This window comes from Balaenoptera ricei, chromosome 20 (genome assembly GCF_028023285.1).
Source record: "Balaenoptera ricei isolate mBalRic1 chromosome 20, mBalRic1.hap2, whole genome shotgun sequence".
In the NCBI taxonomy this organism is placed as follows: domain Eukaryota; kingdom Metazoa; phylum Chordata; class Mammalia; order Artiodactyla; family Balaenopteridae; genus Balaenoptera; species Balaenoptera ricei.
The window spans coordinates 12,610,571-12,630,381 of record NC_082658.1 but is presented as its reverse complement, the minus strand read 5'-3'; the positions used below and the strand labels follow the sequence as shown (position 1 = coordinate 12,630,381).

Below are 19,811 nucleotides of genomic sequence, written 5' to 3'. Positions count from 1 at the left end.
AGGATAGACACATGGGCACAAATGCAACCCAGGGAATATCATAATCAAGTTTCTGAAAGTCAGTGATAAAGTAAAATCTTAAAAGCAATCAAAGAAAAATAAAAGACACATTATATGGAGATGAATGAAGATAAAAATTATGACAGGCTTCTCTTCAGAAACTGTACATGCCAGAAGACAAGGGATCATCATCTCTAAGCCAAAAGAAAAAGGAGCTGCCGAAATAGAATTCTATATCTAGCAGAAATATCCTTCAAAAATGGAGGCAAAATAAAAACGTTCACAGACAAGCAAATCAGATAGAATTAATCACCAACCGACCTATGCTACGAGAACTAGTAAAGTACGTTCTTCGGGCAAAGGAAATGACAGCAGATGAAAACTGGGGTCATCAGAAATGTAGAGGCAGCAGGGTGGGTTTGTGGGTAGACGACAGAAATAGGCTTATGTTTTTCTTTGAAAGATCACTGGCTGTTTAAAGCACACATGATAACAGTGTATGATGGGGTTTGTGATACATGTACAAGTAAAATGTATGACAAAATGGCATAAATGGTGGGAAAGGGAAAAGGAAGTACACTCCTGTAGGGCTCTCATACGTGAAGTTGTATAATGTTACTTCAGCGTAGAACGTGATAAGTTAAAAATGCATAAACCATAGTGCAACCATTCAAAAACAAACACACAAAACCCACAAAGAAGTATAGCTAATAGAGCAGTAGTGGAGATATTGATAAAATGGGATAAAAAACATAAATTCAAAAGTAGGCAGGAAGGGACTTCCCTGGTGGTGCAGTGGTTAAGAATCCGCCTGCCAATGCAGGGGACATGGGTTCAAGCCCTGGTCCGGGAAGATCCCACATGCCTCGGAGCAACCAAGCCCGTGCGCCACAACTACTGAGCCTATGGACTAGAGCCCACGAGCCACAACTACTGAGCCCAAGTGCCACAACTACTGAAGCCCACACACCTAGAGCCCATGCTCCGCAACAAGAGAAGCCACCTCAATGAGAAGCCCACGCGCTGCAACAGAGTAGCCCCTGCTCGCTGCAACTAGAGAAAGCCCATGGGCAGCAATGAAGACCCAACGCAGCCAAAAACTTTAAAAATAAATAAATAAATTTTTTTAAAAAAGGGAGGCAGGAAAAGAGGAACAAAGACAGATCAGATAAATAGAAAACAATTTAGCAAGAAGATACATTTAAAACCAGCCATGTTAATAATAACATTAAATGTAATGGTCTAGACATTCCATTAAAAAGCCAACTGGGGGAAAAAGGCAAGCCTCCTGTACTGTCTACAGGAAACCCACTTTATTTTTTTATTTTATTTTTTTAAATAAATTTATTTATTTATTTATTTATGACTGCATTGGGTCTTTGTTGCTGTGCGCAGGCTTTCTCTAGTTGCAGCAAGCGAGGGCTGCTCTTCATTGCAGTGCGCGGGCTTCTCATTGCAGTGGCTTCTCTTGTTGCGGAGCACGGGCTCTAGGCGTGCGGGCTTCAGTAGTTGTGGCGTGAGGGCTCTAGAACATAGGCTCAGTAGCTGCAGTGCACGGGCTTAGTTGCTCCGTGGCATGTGGGATCTTCCCAGAGCACGGCTCGAACCTATGTCCCCTGCATTGGCAGGCGATTCTTAACCACTGCGCCACCAGGGAAGTCCCGAAACCCACTTTCAATATGAAGACACAGATTAAGAAAATCGGGCAAAGCAGACGTCCCAACAGGGTATGTTACCAGAGATAAAAAGGGACATTTTATGATGATATAGAAGTCAATTAAGCACTTCCCTGGTGGTGCAGTGGTTAAAAATCCGCCTTCCAATGCAGGGGATGCGGGTTCTATCCCTGGTCAGGGAACTAGATCCCACATGCATACCGCAACCAAGAGTTCGCATGCCACAAGTAAGGAGCCCACGAGCTGCAACTAAGGAGCCCACAAGCTGCAACTAAGGAGCCTGTGAGTCACAGCTAAGGAGCCTGCCTGCTGCAACTAAGACCCAGAGCAACCAAAATAAGTAAATTAAATTAAAAAAAAAATCTTCACAGAAACATTCAGATTAATGTTTGACCACAGATCTGGACACTGTGGCCCAGCTAAGTTGATACATAACATTAAACATTAAAAAAAGAAAAAGTCAATTAATCAGGAAGATATAACAATCCTAAGTGTGTATGCTCCTCATAAGAGAGCTTTAAAACACATGAAGTGAAAACTCACAGGAATGAAAAGAGATATAGACACATCCATAATTATAAGTGGAGAGTTCAGTGCTTCTCTGTCAGTAATTGATAGAGCAAGTAGACAGAAAATCATTGGGGATAGAAAAGACTTGTACCTCACTATTAACCACCATGACCTAATTGACATATTTAGACCTCTCAGGACAATAACAGCAGAATATATAATCTTTTCAGGTACACATGGAACAGTCAACAAACTAGACCATATACTGGGCCATAAAGACCGGTCTCAATAAATTTAAGAGGATTGGAATCATACAGAATATGTTTCCTGACCACAGAGGAATTCCCCTGGAAATCAATAACAGAAAGATATCTAGAAAAATATCCAGAAATTTTGAACATAAACAGAACACTTCTAAATAATCCATGGATCAACAAAGAAATCACAAAGGAGTGCTTAGAAATTTATACCTTTAAATTCTTACATTACAGAAGAACATTGGTCTGAAATCAGTGATCTCTACACCTTCACCTTAAGAAGCTAGAAAAATAAGGGACTTTCCTGGTGGTCAAGTGGTTAGTACTCCGCACTTCCATTGCAGGGGGGCACGGGTTCAATCCCTGGTTGGGGAACTAAGATCCCACAAGCCGTGCAGCATGGCCAAAAGAAAAACAGAAGATAATAATGTAATAATAAGAACGACTACATGCCAATAGTTTCACAAATTAAGTTAGATAAAATTGGTAAGTTCTCTGAAAGACCCAAGTTACCAAAACTGATTCAAGAAGAAATAGAAACGTGAATGTGCCTGTATTTATTCAAGCATTTGAATGTTTAACTTAAAACCTTCCCACAAAGAAAACTCCAGGCCAGGTGGCTTCACTGGTGAAGTCTGTAAAACATTTAAGAAAGAAATATTATTAATTCCACCCAAACTCCTTTTCAAAAAACAAAGGATGAAAGAAGATATTCAATTCATTTTATGACACCAGCACTACCCTGATACCAAGACCAGACAAAGACATTACAGGAAGAGAAAACTCTGGACCAATATCCTTAATGAATATAGACCAAAAAATCCTTAATAAAATACTAGAGTATCAAATCCAATGATATGTGAAAAGCATAGCACATCCTGACCCAGCGGGTGTTATCTCAGCAATGACAGGTTGGTATAACATTAAAACATCAATATGCTATATTAACAGATTAAAAAAGGAAAACCATATGATATGTCTCAATAAATACAGAAAAAGTATTTAACAGAATTGAACATCCACTCATGATTTTCTAAACCCTCAGCAAATTAGGAATAGAAGGGAACTTGTTCACCCTGATAAAGGGAATCTATGAAAAACCTGCAGCTAGTATTTTACTTGATGGTAAAAGGCTGATCCCACTGTCAGCACTTGCATTCCACACTGCTGGTAATCCTAGTCATGTAAAAAAGCAGGGAGGCTGGACATACAGAAAGCAAAAGAAGAAGTAAAACTGTTTCATTCACACACTGCATTATCTAGTACATAAAAATTGTAAATAACCTACCAAAAAAAAAAACCTACTAGACCTAAAGAGTGACTTTAGCAAAGGCCCAGGATATGAGATCAATATACCAAATCAATTATGTATCTAGCAATGAAAAGCTGGAAATTGCAATAAAAATACCATTAACAATAGCATCCAAAACCATGAAATACTTAGGGACATACTAAACCAAATATCTGTACACTGAAAAAAAAAAAATCATTGCAGAGAAAATTAAGACCCAAATAATGGAGAGATGTAGCATATTCATGGATCAGAAGACTCAATGTTAAGATGTCATTCCTTACAAAATTTATCTATAGATTTAACACAATCTGAATTAAAATCCCAGCAGGCTTTTAAAATTGAAATTGAAAATTAAAATTTACATGGAAATGCAAAAGATACAGAACATCCAAAGCAATCCTGAAAAAGAACAGTTGAAGTCACTTAAACTACCTGATTGTAAGACTTACTATAAAGCTCTAGTAAACATGACAGTGTGTTGTTGGCATAAGGACAGAAAAAATAGACACACACACACATATGGTGATCGATTTTTCAATTAATGTAACAAGAGGAATGGATTGTTTATGCAATTAATCGTGCTGGAACAACTAGATATCCATGTGGGGAAAAAATAAATCTCAACTCTTTTACCAAATACAAAAATTAAATCAAAATCTATCATAAGCCTAAATTTAAAGTTAAAACTATAAAACTTCTAGAAGAAAGCATAGGAGAAAATCTTTGTGACTTTGGGATAGGCAAAAATTTCTTAGGATTAAAAAAAGTTCCAACCATAAATGAAAAAAAATTTGATAGATTGGACTTCATCAAAATGTTCAAGTTCTGCTTCTCCAATGACACTGTCAAGAAGATGAAAAGGTAAGCCACAGACTGGGAAAAAATATTTGAACACATATCAAGGACCTGTGTCCAGAATATTTAAAGAACTTTACAACTCAGTAGTAAATAAATAGCCCAATTTTTAAAATAGAATACTAGAAAAGACCCTTTACAATAGAAGAGATACAAATGGCCAGCAAGCCCATGAAAGATACTCATTGTTAGTCATCAGGGAAATGCAAATTTAAACCACAGCAAGGTGCCACTACACGTTCACTCAGATAACCGAAAACATACAAAAACATGACAGTATCAAGTGGTAGCCAGGATGTGGAGGAGCCGGAACTCATACTGCCTGAGGGAACACAGGATGGTCAACTGCTTTGGAAAATAGCTTGGCAGTTTCTTAAAAAAAAACTTTCTTACTACACAACCTAGCCATTCAATTCCATGGTAACCGTGGGAGAGAAACAGAAACATCCACGCACGGGAAGGCCTTAACACGAATGTCAGACTGGGAACAACACAAATGTCCATCAACACATAAATGGAAAAGCAAATTACTGTGTAGCCGTATGATGTACTACTACTCCACAAGCAAAAGAACTACCGATACATATGACAACAGGAACTCAGAAACATTTCTTTGATCTCTGGAAGAACCAGACATCAAACAGTACCTAGTGTACTCTTTTTATGTGAAATTCTAGAAACGACCCATATAGTCAGTAATGACAGAAAGCAGATTGATGGTTGCTTAGGGCCGGGGGTAGGGATGTTTGGAGTGATGGAAATGTTCCACATACCTGGATGTATACATTTTCTACAACCCATTGAAATGCACACTTAAAATGGGTACATTTTACTGTTTGTAAATTATAACTCAATAGAAGTTATTTTTTTAAAAAAACAGCAAAGGATCTCCTGTGTTTAGCATCACCCAGACAGCAGCTGGGAGCAGCAATGGACCAGGAAGTTCTGGAGAATGCTAGCCTTCTGCTGTCTATGTTCTGTCTCTCTCCTGCCCCATGGTCCCTTCCAGTCTCAGTTTCTAGTCTAGGAGATCTGCATCTGTCACAGGCAAAACCAAGAAGGGCCAAAGTGAGAAAGACACCAGTGTCAACTTGCCTCACATTTGATGGCTGCTGCAGGTCCTTGCAGAATTCTTGTAATTCCTATCAATTTACTCAGGCTCTCTTAATTATCCTCCACTGTGGCACTCAGGACTCCTAGGGGAGGTCATTACTGTCAACAGTGCCCTCTCAGCGGGCCCCAGGGCCTCTCAGAAGGGCCTCGAGAGCCCTGGGGGGTGGGAGGGATGAAGGAGCCTCTGGCTTCCTACCCTCATCCCAGCCAGAGCTGCCCTTCCCTGCAGGCCTGCACTCAAGATTTTGTTTAAAGAAATAGTACCTCAACTTTAAAAACCATTAGAATCAGTGTATAGAACAAACCCACTTCTGGTTTCTTGATTCATAAGCAGTCATTTGCTCTCTGGAGAACACTGCAGATTTCACACTCACTTTGTAAAGAGAGGGTGGCCTAGAACCTCCTTCGCTGAGGGAAGGCCCCCAGGTGCTGGTGGCAGAAGCAGCAGTGGAAACAGTGGCCATCCTCTGGCCACAGACAACGATGACAAGGCATCCGGCTGCATCCCAGTGAGACGTCATTTACAGAACAGGTGGCAGGCTGGTTTAGAGTTTTCTTGCTATTTCCATCACTTTATGCTATTTGCTAGATGGTTACAGTTCTGTAGAGAAGTGCTCTGTAGTGAGCAGGCTGATCTGTCCACCCACCTTGCTGAACTTCCACATTAACACTAATAGTTTGTCTTTGGTGCTTTTTTCCCTAAGTGGATGATCTTGCTGTCTTCAAATAGTGAGTGTTCCTTCCCTTCAGTACTTACAGTCCTATTTAGTTTGCTTTCCTTACAGAGCTGGTTGGGGCCCTGGAACCATATTAACAGGAGTGTCATCATGAACATCTTGTCTCATTCTCTGACTTGAAGAGATTGAGGCTAGTTTTCCACTAAATAAAGTGATTGCTGTGTGTTTTTAAAATATAACCTCTATCAAGTTAAAATTTTTCCTTTTTTTTTTTTTTTTTTGGTTGTGTTGGGTCTTAGTTGCAGCAGGCAGGCAGGCTCCTTAGTTGCAGCTCGCCAGCTCCTTAGTTGCAGCTCACCGGCTCCTTAGTTGTGGCATGTGAACTCTTAGGTTGGGGCATGCATGTGGAATCTAGTTCCTGGACCAGGGATCGGCCCCCTGCATTGGGAGTGCGGAGTCCTAACCACTACGCCACCAAGGAAATCCCTTCCCTTACATTCTTTTTTTTTTAATATAAATTTATTTATTTATTTATTTATATTTGGCTGAGTTGGGTCTTTGTTGCTGCGCGTGGGCTTTCTCTAGTTGCGGCGAGCGGGGACTACTCTTCCTTGCAGTGTGCGGGTTTCTCATTGCAGTGGCTTCTCTTGTTGCGGAGCATGGGCTCTATGCGTGTGGGCTTCAGTAACTGTGGCTTGCAGGCTCTGGAGCGCAGGCTCAGTAGTTGTGGCGCGCAGGCTCAGTGGTTGTGGATCACGGGCTCTAGAGTGTAGGCTCAGTAGTTGTGGCTCACGGGCTTAGTTGCTCTGCGGTATGTGGGATCTTCCCGGACCAGGGCTCGAACCCACGTCCCTTGCATTGGCAGGCGGATTCTTAACCACTGGAGCCACCAGGGAAGCCCCTACATTCTTGATTTACTAAGAGTTTTCATCATAAGTAACTGTTAAACCTCATCAGGTGTTTTTCTGCATTGATTATGATAATCATATTTTTTTTTTTGCTTATTGTGGTGAAATATGGTGGTAGATTTTCTGATATTGAAACAGCTTTGCATTACTGGGATAAACTATACTTGATAATGATATATTTTTAATACTTATTTGATTTGATTTGCTAATGTTTATATACAGTTTTTATAGCTACATTTATGAGTTAAATAGGCCTGTAATTTTTTCTTGGGTTGTCTTTATCTGGTTTGGGAATGTAGATTACTTATAAAATGAGCTGGGTAGCTTTCACTCTTTTTCTACTTTTCTGAATAATTGGAATAAGATAGAAATTGACTATTCCTTGAAATTTTGGTTTCTTTGAAAATTCAGTAGAACCTCCTGTAAAGCCATCTGAGCCACAGGTCTTTGGGGAGGGAAGTTTTTGATCATCATTTCAATTTTCTTAATAATTATTGGACATTTCAAATGGTTTTGTAACTTTCCATTTCATCTAGATTTTATTAACTTACTCATGAATAGGTCTTTATAACATTCATTTTTACCCAGTTATTCCCCTGCCATGTTCGTTTTCTCTCCCTTTTTTGGATCAGTCTTGGCAGAGGTTAATCTTATTAATCTCTGCAGATAGCAGTTTGGGTTCTGTTGATACTCTGCGCTGTTTGTTTTCTTGGAGATTCTATGTCACTGAAACTTGCCTTTAACGCTGTGACATCCTTTTTCCTGTTCCCAAGTTTGTTCTGTTCCTTACTCTCCTACTTCTCCCATTGGAGGCTAGCTCATCGCCTGGTAGTTTTAACTGTTAGTATTTCCAGATAAGTGTATTTAAAGCTGTTTCAGCTCTGTCCTACAAATTCTGAGATTCACTTCTAAATATTTTTTAATTCACTATTTGATTTCCTGTATAACTCAAGGATTATTCAGTAATACATTAGTCAGTTTCAAAGCAGAAGAAATTTGGGAGGATTTTGATGTTGGTTTCTAATTTTATTGTATTTTATTTGGAATGAATTGAGACTTGTTCTGTGGCCTGATATGTGGTCTGATTCTGTGTGTGGTCTGTGTTCGGCAAAAAAAAAAAAAGTGTATTATCTGCCTAGTAGTTTAGACGTCTCTGTGTCTTAATAACTCAAGGTAATTAATTCCATTGACTAAGTCTTTGCCATCTCTGTGTGGGTTTGTGATCAACAGGGGTGATTAAAACATTCACCTACCTGTTTTGGATTATCTATTTTGCTCTGCAGCTCTGTCAGATGTCATTTGATATGTTTTGAAGTTGTCCCTTCACCAGAACACAGAGTTCTTCTTTGCCCCTTATGACACTTTGTACCTAATTCTATTTTTTATTTTGTTTTGTTTTCAATTTTTATGTTTGTTTTTTTTTGGCCTCACCACATGGCTTGGGACATCTTAGTTCCTCAACCAGGGATCAATCAAACCCAGGCCCCCAGCAGTGGAAGCACAGAGTCCTAACCACTGGACACTGGACTGCCAGGGAATTCCCTGTCTTTTGTTTTAAATGGGTCTTCTATACAATATCTTGTTGGCTCTTGTTTTTTTTTTTTTAATATACATTTATTTATTTATTTATTTTTGGCTGCATTGGGTCTTCGTTGCTGCACGTGGGCTTTCTCTAGTTGCAGTGAGCGGGGGCTACTCTTCGTTGCGGCGTGCGGGCTTCTCATTGCGGTGGCTTCTCTTGTTGCAGAGCACGGTCTCTAGGCGCGCAGGCTTCAGTAGTTGTGGCATGCGGGCTCAGTAGTTATGGCTCGCAGGCTTTAGAAGGCAGGCTCAGTAGTTGTGGCGCACATGTTTGGTTGCTCCACGGCATGTGGGATCTTCCCAGAGCAGGGATCAAACCTGTGTCCCCTACATTGGCAGGCGGATTCTTAACCACTGTGCCACCAGGGAAGTCCTGTTTGTTTTTTTTAATCCAATTTGAGAATTTTTTCTTCGTTGGTGAACTTAACCCATTTATGTTCATTTAGTTCTTATCATTGGGCTTAATTCTACATATTATTTACTTCCCATTTATTTACTTTCTGTTTTTCTTTTCTACATTCCTGCCTTTCATTGGAGAAATCAAGTTTTCTTCTGCTGCACTGTAAGTTACATATTCTACTTTTGCCCTAGGATAATTTCACTCACTCACACCCGTGTTCACGCAGCCCTACTGATTTCTCACACTTGTTACCACTTTCCTGTTCCCCCACCATAGGCACGTTCTTTACACACTCCATTCCTCCCCATGACCGGCTGCCCCACCCCATCACAGCCACAGTGTCTGGAATTCTCATTTTGGGTCGTTGTGGGTCTGTATGGGTTTGATTTCTCTGTTTCTAACGTCTCTGGAAGCTTCTTCTGGATTTGTTTTTCTCCTTCTGTAAGCACTCCTCCCAAGAGTATTCTCAATGTGGATCCTTATACTGAACCAGAATTTTTATCCCACTTGTTTGAGAACCCCTCGTGCCTGTATCCCTGTAGGGATTTAAAGTTTGTGTTTGACAGAATTCAATACAAAAATGTAGAAGTTTTTGTGTAAGTTTGGCCTCATCCAAATTCTGTCCTCCATCAACATCCTGTAAGAATGCTGTTCAGTCCTCAAGTAAGCATAATAACAATGTAACTAATCCTGGGAAATGAGGGATTTGTATTTTAACTTGGGAAGGACAGTAAAAGATTTCCTGGGCTTTGCATGTGTGGCTCTCGTGGCCAGGTTTCTTGTGATTCGAAGGTTCAGCCCTGAGTGCTTTTGGCATCATTACACGTGCTACTCCATTTATATTTTAGTGTAAAATAGAGAGCCAGTTACAATCCTGAACTACAGATGTCACACACAAGTGAGCAGGAAATCTCGTAGCGTAAAATTCTGTATTTAGCTCTCCACAGACCCTGCTACAAACATGTGGGTTTTGGGGTTCACTCTACGAACAGGGCTGAGCCTCCCTGGTCCACGTGGGGACTGAGGGAACTCTGCAGTTGGGCAAAAAAGCCCAGCCATCTATAGAAGGGGCTCCCAATTCATGGGGTGGGACGTGGCTCAGGCGTTCAGAGCTGCACGGGCGCCCTCCTCTTCGCAGTGCCCAAGGGAGGCCTGACAGAGGGGCAAGAGCTGCATTCTTACTTCCAGCCCAGCAGCTGCAGGTTGATGATCCTGGACTTTTGCTCTTGGCCCAGCTGCACCACCTCTGTGTCAGGACGGGGGTCTCGCAGCCCCCGTGTAGGGGCCAGGCGTGAGGCGGGTGTGTGCCCGGGAAGCTTTGCCTAGAGCCAGGCCTGGCACCGTGGCGGCACTCTGCAAATGCCACACTTCTGCTCACACGGTCAGTCGTTCCGGCGGCCCAGGCCCGTGGAGAGGCCTCCTGGCCCCCTTGCCAGCCTCAGGCCTCCCACTTGGGCTGAAATCAGACAGGGAGCAACAGAGAAGCTGTGGGGAGCTACCGGGCACGCAGTAGGTCTGCGCAGAGCTCACTCCCAGCCCTGAGCGCTGGCTGCCTGCCCTGCAGGGCACGTCTGTCGCTGGCCTCTCCTCCCGAAGGGGGTGGGCGGTGGTGTTTGCGGGGGTGGGGACCCAAAGCGGCCCACAGGGTCCTCAGGCTCATCACCTGGGGCCTGGTCCGGACTCACGGGGCCTGGAACAAGACAGGCAGCCAGTGTGCTTGTGGCCAATTGGCGGCCCTCCCGAGGGGGCACGTTTCTGTGGAAGAGGAGAGCGTTGCCTCACTCACAGCTGTCCCCCCGCCAAGAAGGAGCAGAGGGCAGCCCTTCGAGGCGTGTGGCCTGCCGGTCTGCACCCCGGCTGGGTGCAGAGGTGGGCAGCCCCTCCCCATGAGGATCTCCAGCGATGCTTGGGTGCCCAGCCTGGCCTCCCTGGGGGCAGAGCCCCCACGGGTCCCTTTGAAAGTGTACCTTTCATGAATGTCATCTTGTTTATCAGGTTTTCAGGCTTTGATCTCTGTGGAAAGAAGGCAGATCAGAATCTACCCCACCCGATGTGCTCATCTGTGCCCTCCCTGCTGTCCCCACACATGCCTTACAGAGGACACAGGCTCTCTGGGTGCACCCTGGGCGCTCGGCTCCCCCCCACCGCCAGGCAGCCCCGCCAGCCCTCTTCCCTCCAAAGGGGGCACCCAGCCAGGCTTGGTGGCCCAGCCTCTGCTTTCTGCCGCCTGACCCCAGCCCCCACTGTCCTGACCTCTGTCCTGGAGCCATTTCCTCCTTCCCCACGCCTGCACCCATGCGCCTGCCGCCTGCCCACCTGACCTGGCCTCTGCCAGCCCCTCTCCTCTGGGGAGCTGGGGCTCAGACAGGCCCCGAAAAGGGGTAGAGTCACCATGGAGGTGGTGCCAGCTCTCCTCACGTCCTCTGCCACAGAGTATTTCTGCTACATCCCCTGCCCAAGTCCTGGCACCCTGTGGCCCGGCAGCCCTTCCCAAAGCCCAGGATGGAAACCACACTGGGCCACACTGAGGGACGCTAGCAGACAGTCCTGGATGAGCCCAGAACCAGGGAGGAGGTACCCCCCAAAATGATGGTAAGAAGGAGCAGTTAGGGGTTAGTGTCGGGCGTTAACTTCAGGAAGGGGGCGGGAGGAGTGGTGATGCTGGTCTGTTAACCAGGTTGGTCTGGGCAGCGTCCCCAGCCCAAGGCTGGGAGTGGCTGCAGGGCCCTGAAGGATCTGGCGTTTCCTGCCTGCCCCTCCTCCACCCTGCTGAGTAGAGTCGGGCCTGGGAGTGTCCTCCCAGAGCCTCTGCACCAGGGGTGAGCAGCAGCTCCCGGCAGGGCAGGGCTGCTCAGGGTCCAGGTCATACCCACCATCCACACCCATCGTACACTGAAGGCTTGGGGCTCTATCCCAACAGTGGTGGGAAGCCTTGGAAGGATTTGGGGGTGGGGAGTGTAACAGAATCTAACTTTTAACCATTGATCCACAAGGAGGCCCAGGGTGAGGGTGAGGAGACCTGGGGGTGTGATTCCCCCAATTTGAGAAATGTTGAACTTGGGGGCTTAAGGGGCTCCCAGGGAAGCAAGAGAGAGGTCTCGACAGAAACGAGGGGCCGTCAGCACGCAGAGGTGGTCACCCAGAGAGGAGAGGGAAGGACTGGCTAGAGCAGCTGAGGCTGAAGTAAGCCTGAGAAGGCCTTGTCCCCTGTGGCCAAGGCCACAACTGGTACCTGCGTCTAGAGCAGCCGCCCAGCTCCAGGGAAGGCTCTGGAGAGCCAGGGCAGACGTGGCTCCATATCCCCTTTCTCAGGAGTGCAGCTGAGTCCCCAGCCCTTCCAACGGCCCTTAGAGGCCTGGCAGGCGTGCTCAGGGTCACCCTGATAGCCAGGCAGCCTAGAAGCCAACGCAGAAGGGAGCTGAGCAGCAGCTCCGAGCCTCCAGAGAGCTGTGCTCAAAGAGCCCTAGGAGGCCCTGAGACAGGAGACTAGCCCACCTCCCCCGGGGCGCTGGTCCACGAGAACTTCCAGGCTCAAGGTCATTACAGGCTCCAGGAAGGTTGCGGGGAAGGCCACCCACCAAAAGTGCAAGCCCACACCCCCCTTGGCACCGTCAGCCCCTGCAGGGCCCCCAGTCCTGCTCCCGGGTTCATACTGGGAGGTCTTCGACATCTCGCTGAACCTTCCTGAGAGCTGGAGCTGGACCAGCAGCCCATGAGAGGCAAGTGCTGTGCCCCCCAATTTCCCTGAAGCCTGATCAGAGCCAGTGCAGAAAGACAGCAGAACAGGTCAGGCAAGGGAGAGAAGGCAGAGAGCACGGTGGGAGCCTCGCTTCCACACACCAGCTCCTGGTCTGAGTGAGGGCGCAGATTAATCAAGCGGAGACCACGGCTTGGGCACAGGGAGTGTCCTGAGGAGAGCAGGCCTGACATGTCCAGCTTCATGGCTGAGCCAGGACTGCCCTGCCCTGAAAGCCTGTCCTGGAGGAGCCAGTCACCCGCTCCGGGCGACACTGCAAGAAGAGGGACAAAAACCAGAGGCTGCAAGGCCGGCTGTGCCATCCTCCCGGCTTTTTCTCACCCTCGGCTCAGAGGCCCTGCCCCCAGGCAGATGGGTGGGTCTGCCTGGCCTGTGCTCCCAGCATACAGTGGAACCACCTGCCTGGCATCCGGCTGAGCTGGCAAACAGCTCCTGACAGCCGGCCACAGGGAGCTTGGCCTCCCAAGCAAAGGTCTTGGGGCCTGGGCTGGCCCTTCTCCCTACGCCTCACTTTCTCCAGGAGCCTCCAAGTGGAGACTCTGGGATGGACTCAGGTCACGCCCACAGAACCCCTGAAGGGGCTGCTCCCTCGAGTTATAGGGGAGGACCCCCAGCATCACAGTGGTCAGGGTCCTGACCCTGCCCCTCCCCAGTGGCCGCTGCATTCCAGAAGGAAACCAAGTGAGCAGGATGGAGCTGACCAGAGATCCCTTTATAAGTACTTGTAAAGGCATCTGGGGTGGGAGTGTCTCTGTGTAGAGAGGAGGAATTCATCTGGGGTTTAAGAACCAAAGACACAGGCGCTTTCCCAGAGAGGGAGAAGCAGTCATGGCCAGAGGAAGCAGAAGGGAGCCTGGGGACGTCCAGGGACGCACATCCTCACCCCACTCCAGGACCCGGCGCACGGAGGCACTGGGCAGGAGGAGAGCAGAACCTGGCCCAGCTTTGGGGCTGAGGGCTCTGGGGAGGCCACTGGGTGCGACCCCTGGAGGCTCCGGGAAAGGAGGAATGGTTCCAGATGTCTCCAGAGGCCAGAGGAGCAGAAAGTGCACAAGATGAGAGAGGGGGCCAGGGCCTGGGTGCTCATGGCAGACCCCCAGCTCATGGTGCTGGAGTCGCTGGAAGAAGCCCGGCACACAGCCCTGTGTGTGTGCTTTCAAAGCCCAGGCCTTTCCCATCTCCCAGCTCCACACCAGCGCTGTTCTTTTCCTCCAGAGGCTGTGCAGCTGGCCTGTCCTCAGCCTCAAGTCTTTCCCAGGTTGGTTTCTGTCATCCACCTGTGCAGCATGCGGCCATGCGCTGGGCAGGCCCTCCAGACCTCTCCCCACAGTGTCCCACCACCAGACCCGTGGGGGTGGGCTCGGTGACACTGGGTAGACGGTGTGCGTCACTGCAGTGTGTGTCACACGTGTGAGATGCCAGTGCCAGTTGGCCAGGCCCCACCTACCATGTCTTTACACCCTGAGGCAGCATTCTCTTTTATTTTATTTTATTTATTTTTTTGGCCGCATCACGTGGTATGTGGGATCTTAGTTCCCAACCAGGGATAGCACCTGTGCCCCCTGCACTGGAAGCATGGAGTCTTAACCACTGGACCGCCAGGGAAGTCCCAGCGTTGTCTTTTAGTGCAGACCCTCCTGGAGCTCCAGACCCTGGCCCTGCCTGCTAGGCCAGCCGAGGAAGGAGAGCCGCCCCTGAGCTTGCATCTCACAATTGCTTTTTATTTATTTTTATTTTTTATTTTTTATACAGTTTTTAAAGGGTTACACTCCATTTACAGTTATTACAAAACATTGTCTCTATTCCCCTTGTTGTACAGTACATTCTTGTACGTCTTCTTGGTACTTTTAAAAAAGAAATACATTCTTAGTTCTAAAAACTAGGAAAATAGAGAAGAGCTCAAAGAACTTTAAAAAAAATCACCTATGGTGCCCTAGTGCAAAGACAGTTGTTGCCAGTATTTTGGAAGGGCTGCCCTGGAGCATTGGCCCATACCTGTGACATGTGGTGCAGCTCCCGGGTCCTTGGCCTGTGCCTGGCCACACGTGTCAGGGCTGCTGGGCAGTTGGAGATGCCCGGCAAGCATGGCCAGAGGGCAGGGGGTGGTTGACAGCCTGGGAAATGCCTGGGAAGTGTCGTGAGTCAACCATTAACCTTGGTACCTCTGTGGGACCTATTGCAAAATGAGCACGACAGGAGATGTCGTTTTCAGGGCCAAATGTCCTGAGTGCCCAGTGGAGGAGCAGGCCCAGGCCCTGCAGAGCATCTGGAGAGCACGTGCCCACACAGACCTTCTGTGTGGGGACACCAGGGCCAGGACCCCCAGGTACAGCTGTTGCCCCAGCAGGACACTGGCCTGCATGGGCCCACGCAAGGAACCAGGGAAGGCATGGGGTCTCTGGTTCCTGCTGGCGAGCAGCTCAGCCACTTGCACTCAGTGAACCCAGCTCTCTGTACGCACCGCGTCCTGCCCCTTCCTGCCCCATGATGATGCACCCTCCTTTCTCTTTTCTCTTCACCTGCTAGAGCACCCAGCACCTCCAGCAGCCTACAGCCTCCAACACCCCAAGGGAAGCCCCGTGGCGCCATGGGCGGCCTTTGCCGTCGAAGGGATGAAGATGAAAGCCCAAGCAAGGGGCAAGCCTGCCAGACACCCCAGGGCTCATCCTGCAAAACCTAAAGGCTGCCAGCGGCCCCCCAAGATTCGTAACTACAACTCCAAGGACTGACCTCCTCGAACCACCCCTCCCCGCCCCTCCTCCTCCCCACCCCTCCCCCTCCCTCCCCACCCCTTCCCCTCCCTCCCCTCCCACCCTCCCTTCCCCCTCCCCTCCCCTTCTTCTCATCCACTCCTCCCTCCCCCCCCACCCTTCCCCCTCCCCCTCCCCCTTCTTCTCATCCCCTCCTTCCTCCTCTTCCCCCTTCCCCCCTCCCCTTTTCCCCTTCCTCCTCCCTTCCAATCCATCTCTCGGTCTCTTCCCCCTCCTCCTCCTTGGTGGCTTTATCTCCATATCAGTGGTATGTGTGTGTGTGTGTGTGTGTGTGTGGGTGTGTGCGCACGCGCATGGGTGGGAACAGTGAACTGAAGAGCAGCCTCCCCAGTGCTGCTAAGGCACCTCATGGACTGATCGCAGAGCCCCGAATTGTTCTTTTAACTTGGGAAGACAGTAAAAGATTTCCTGGGCTTTGCATGTGTGGCTCTCGTGGCCAGGTTTCTTGTGATTCAAAGGTTCGACTGTGAGTGCTTTTGGCATCATTACACATGCTACTCCGTTTATATTTTAGTGTAAAATAGAGAGCCAGTTACAGTCCTGAACTACAGATGTCACACACAAGTGAGCAGGAAATCTCGTAGCGTAAAATTGTATATTTAACTCTCCAAAGACCCTGCTACAAACATGTGGGTTTCAGGGTTCACTCTACGACCAGGGCTGAGCCTCCCTGGTCCACGTGGGGATGGAGGGAACTCTGCAGATGGGCAGAAAAGCCCAGCCATCTACAGAAGGGGCTCCCAATTCATGGGGTGGGACGTGGCTCAGGCGTTCAGAGTTGCACGGGCGCCCTCCTCTTCGCAGTGCCCAAAGGAGGCCTGACAGAGGGGCAAGAGCTGCATTCTTACTTCCCTTCCAGCCCAGCAGCTGCAGGTTGATGATCCTGGACTTTTGCTCTTGGCCCAGCTGCACCACCTCTGTGTCAGGACGGGGGTCTCGCAGCCCCCGTGTAGGGGCCAGGCGTGAGGCGGGTGTGTGCCCGGGAAGCTTCGCCTAGAACCAGGCCTGGCACCGTGGCGGCACTCTGCAAATGCCACACTTCTGCTCACACGGTCAGTCGTTCCGGCAGCCCAGGCCCCTGGAGAGGCCTCCTGGCCCCCTTGCCAGCCTCAGGCCTCCCACTTGGGCTGAAATCAGACAGGGAGCAACAGAGAAGCTGTGGGGAGCTACCGGGCACGCAGTAGGTCTGCGCAGAGCTCACTCCCAGCCCTGAGCGCTGGCTGCCTGCCCTGCAGGGCACGTCTGTCGCTGGCCTCTCCTCCCGAAGGGGGTGGGCGGTGGTGTTTGCGGGGGTGGGGACCCAAAGCGGCCCACAGGGTCCTCAGGCTCATCACCTGGGGCCTGGTCCGGACTCACGGGGCCTGGAACAAGACAGGCAGCCAGTGTGCTTGTGGCCAATTGGCGGCCCTCCCGAGGGGGCACGTTTCTGTGGAAGAGGAGAGCGTTGCCTCACTCACAGCTGTCCCCCCGCCAAGAAGGAGCAGAGGGCAGCCCTTCGAGGCGTGTGGCCTGCCGGTCTGCACCCCGGCTGGGTGCAGAGGTGGGCAGCCCCTCCCCACGAGGATCTCCAGCGATGCTTGGGTGCCCAGCCTGGCCTCCCTGGGGGCAGAGCCCCCACGGGTCCCTTTGAAAGTGTACCTTTCATGAATGTCATCTTATTTATCAGGTTTTCAGGCTTTGATCTCTGTGGAATGAGGGAAGATCAAAATTTACACAGGCATATTGATGTCCTAACCACAGATGCACTGCTCATCCTGGGCGCAGTGCTTGGGGAGCTGCGGAGGCAATGGCAGGTCACTTCTGATGTGCCAGGAAGGAGCACGCTGGGAACAGCTTTGCTGCCGGGTGGCAGGGGTCTGTGTGCTCTGCTGTGTCTGGCATGTGGCCCTTTAAGTGAGGTGTTGCCATGACTTCCTTTAGATGAAAAAGTGAGGAGGGATGCCCTGTTGCTTTCCCTAGAAGCACTTCAGAGCCCATGAGTCTCCAGCCCTCTGTGGTGCAAACCAGGGTCTCAATCCCAGCCACCCAGCCTGTAATCGTCCCATCACCTGGGGTCCTGGCAGGCTGCAGTAAGCAGAGCCCCACTGACCAGCAGGAAGTGAGCCTAGGAAAGCCTAAGACACCAGGAGTTGGGGACTTCCCTGGTGGTCTAGTGGGTAAGACTCCATGCTCCCAATGCAGGGGGCCTGGGTTTGATCCCTGGTGGGGGGACTAGATCCTGCATGCCGATCCCGCATGCCACAACAAAGATTCCGAGTGCCACAACTGAAACCCGGCGCAGCCTAAATAAATAAATATTTTTAAATAAATAAGACGTGGTCTTTAAAAAAAAAGACACCAAGGTTTGAGGGTGTTTGTGCAGCACGGTCCAGCCTCTCCTGGTCCAGGTTACCAGGTGTCTGAAAAGCTCTTAAGTAGGAAGGAAAAGAAAATCCCACAGAAAGGTTGTTCGGGACAGCAATTCAGCTGTGGGATCTTGGGGCCCTCTCTCCCCTTTTCCTGTCCTGCCCTTTATTCCACAGTGTGCGAACCAGAAGCCCCCAATGATGAAGCCAAGGGGAAGAATAGAGCAGGGAGTATGGAGCTGCCCTGGGACTACCTGGGGGCCTAGGGAGCATTGTGTGTGTGTGTCGGGGTGGGGGAGGGGCGGCGTGTGGCCACGTGAAGCCATGTTGTCTGGTTTGACGTGCCAGTCCCGTTCTGTGTTGTTCCTGAACATCCGCGGACAGTGCCACACTCCACTGACAGACCCTGAGCTTCCCAGGGCAAGGCAAGAGGGGTTGCCAAGGAGCCAGGCGAGGAGCGCAGCATCGTTTGATTTCAAGACAATGAGGCTGCGGGGCACTAGCCCCAGGGAACTGCCAGGGCTCCTCTGGCCTCACAAGGGTCTGTCTGTGGCCCCAGAAGGTAGCCAGGGCGGTGCAGGGCGTGGCCACCAGGCCGGGAGGGCCGTCTTCCTGGACTCTCACTTGACCCCAAGACGGGATGTCTGTTTCTTTTTGGTCTGGAAGTTAAGGGTTTTTTGTAAATTCGGTAAACATTTGAGCAGGGGAATTACAAAGGAGGGCGCGCCGGTGAGCGGAGACGCAGAGTTCCGCCGGTGCGTGTGCGCGCCCGCGGGTGAGAATGGCCACGTGCGCGCGCGAGTGCCTCTGCCCAGGGAGAATCCTTTGTTCAAATCACACCAAGAGGTGTCCGTACAGAGCCCGCTCGCCAGATGGCCGCGCCCCGTCCCCGCAGCCGGCTGCGGGGAGCCCCCGCCCGGCCTCGGGGGCGTCCCCCCGGTTCCCGCGCCCGCCTTGTGAATTTGGGAGGCGAGGCAGGGAGGACCAGCCGCGCTGCGCTGCGGTGACCGGCAGTAACCCCGCGCGGGGCGCCCTCGGCCGGGTCAACGACCGCCCTCGCCCGCTGCGGCCCGCGCAGCACCAGAGGCCGCCCGGCCCATCACCCTATCGCCTAGCAACGCCCACTCGCGCGCCGCCATTGGTCCAGCGCGCACGCCCCCGGCCCCCGATTGGCTGAGGCTGCAGAGCGAGCCACGCCCCCGGCCCGGCTTTGCTCGGCCCGGACGCCGGCCCTTCAGTCCTTAGGCCCGGGGGTCCGTCCGGCCCCCAGTGTGGCCCCAGTATAACCCCCAGAGTGACCCAAGCAAGCCCCGTCCCGTTTCCACTGCGCGCCGTGCACACGTGGCCCCCGAGGCCCCGGGGGTGGGGGCGGCCCCGGGAGGCGTGGGGCGCAGAAGGGAAGTCGTGGGGCGGGGGTGACGCTGCGCCCCGCCCCGGCGCCCCCAGAGTCCCGGGGTCCCCAGCCCGGCGCCCCCCTGGCGCGCCCCCGCGCAGAGTCCCGGCGTCCGGCGGCGGCGCGCGGCATCACCCCACTGGCGGCGGCGCGCCTGGTCCCGGGGCGCAGCCCTGACGCTCATTGGCCTGGGCGGCGCAGCCAAGCTGTCAGCCCATGTGGCGTGTCCGCGCGGGGACGGCAGCGGTTAAATAGCGCCGGCGCGGGCCTAGAG

At 50.3% G+C, this 19,811-nt stretch overlaps 1 protein-coding gene across 5 annotated transcripts in view; it reads left to right on the top strand.

The window, feature by feature from the left end:
* The window catches only part of CCDC57 (coiled-coil domain containing 57), a 113,539-nt gene extending 97,197 nt beyond the window's left edge, over nucleotides 1–16,342 (top strand). For all 5 annotated transcript variants that reach the window (XM_059907705.1, XM_059907706.1, XM_059907702.1 and 2 more), the window contains one exon: nucleotides 15,555–16,342. In XM_059907705.1, coding sequence (XP_059763688.1) covers nucleotides 15,555–15,757 — 203 coding nt within the window. In that variant the 3' untranslated portion in view covers nucleotides 15,758–16,342. The remainder of the gene's footprint in view (nucleotides 1–15,554) is intronic.
* The last annotated feature ends 3,469 nt before the right edge of the window (nucleotides 16,343–19,811 follow it).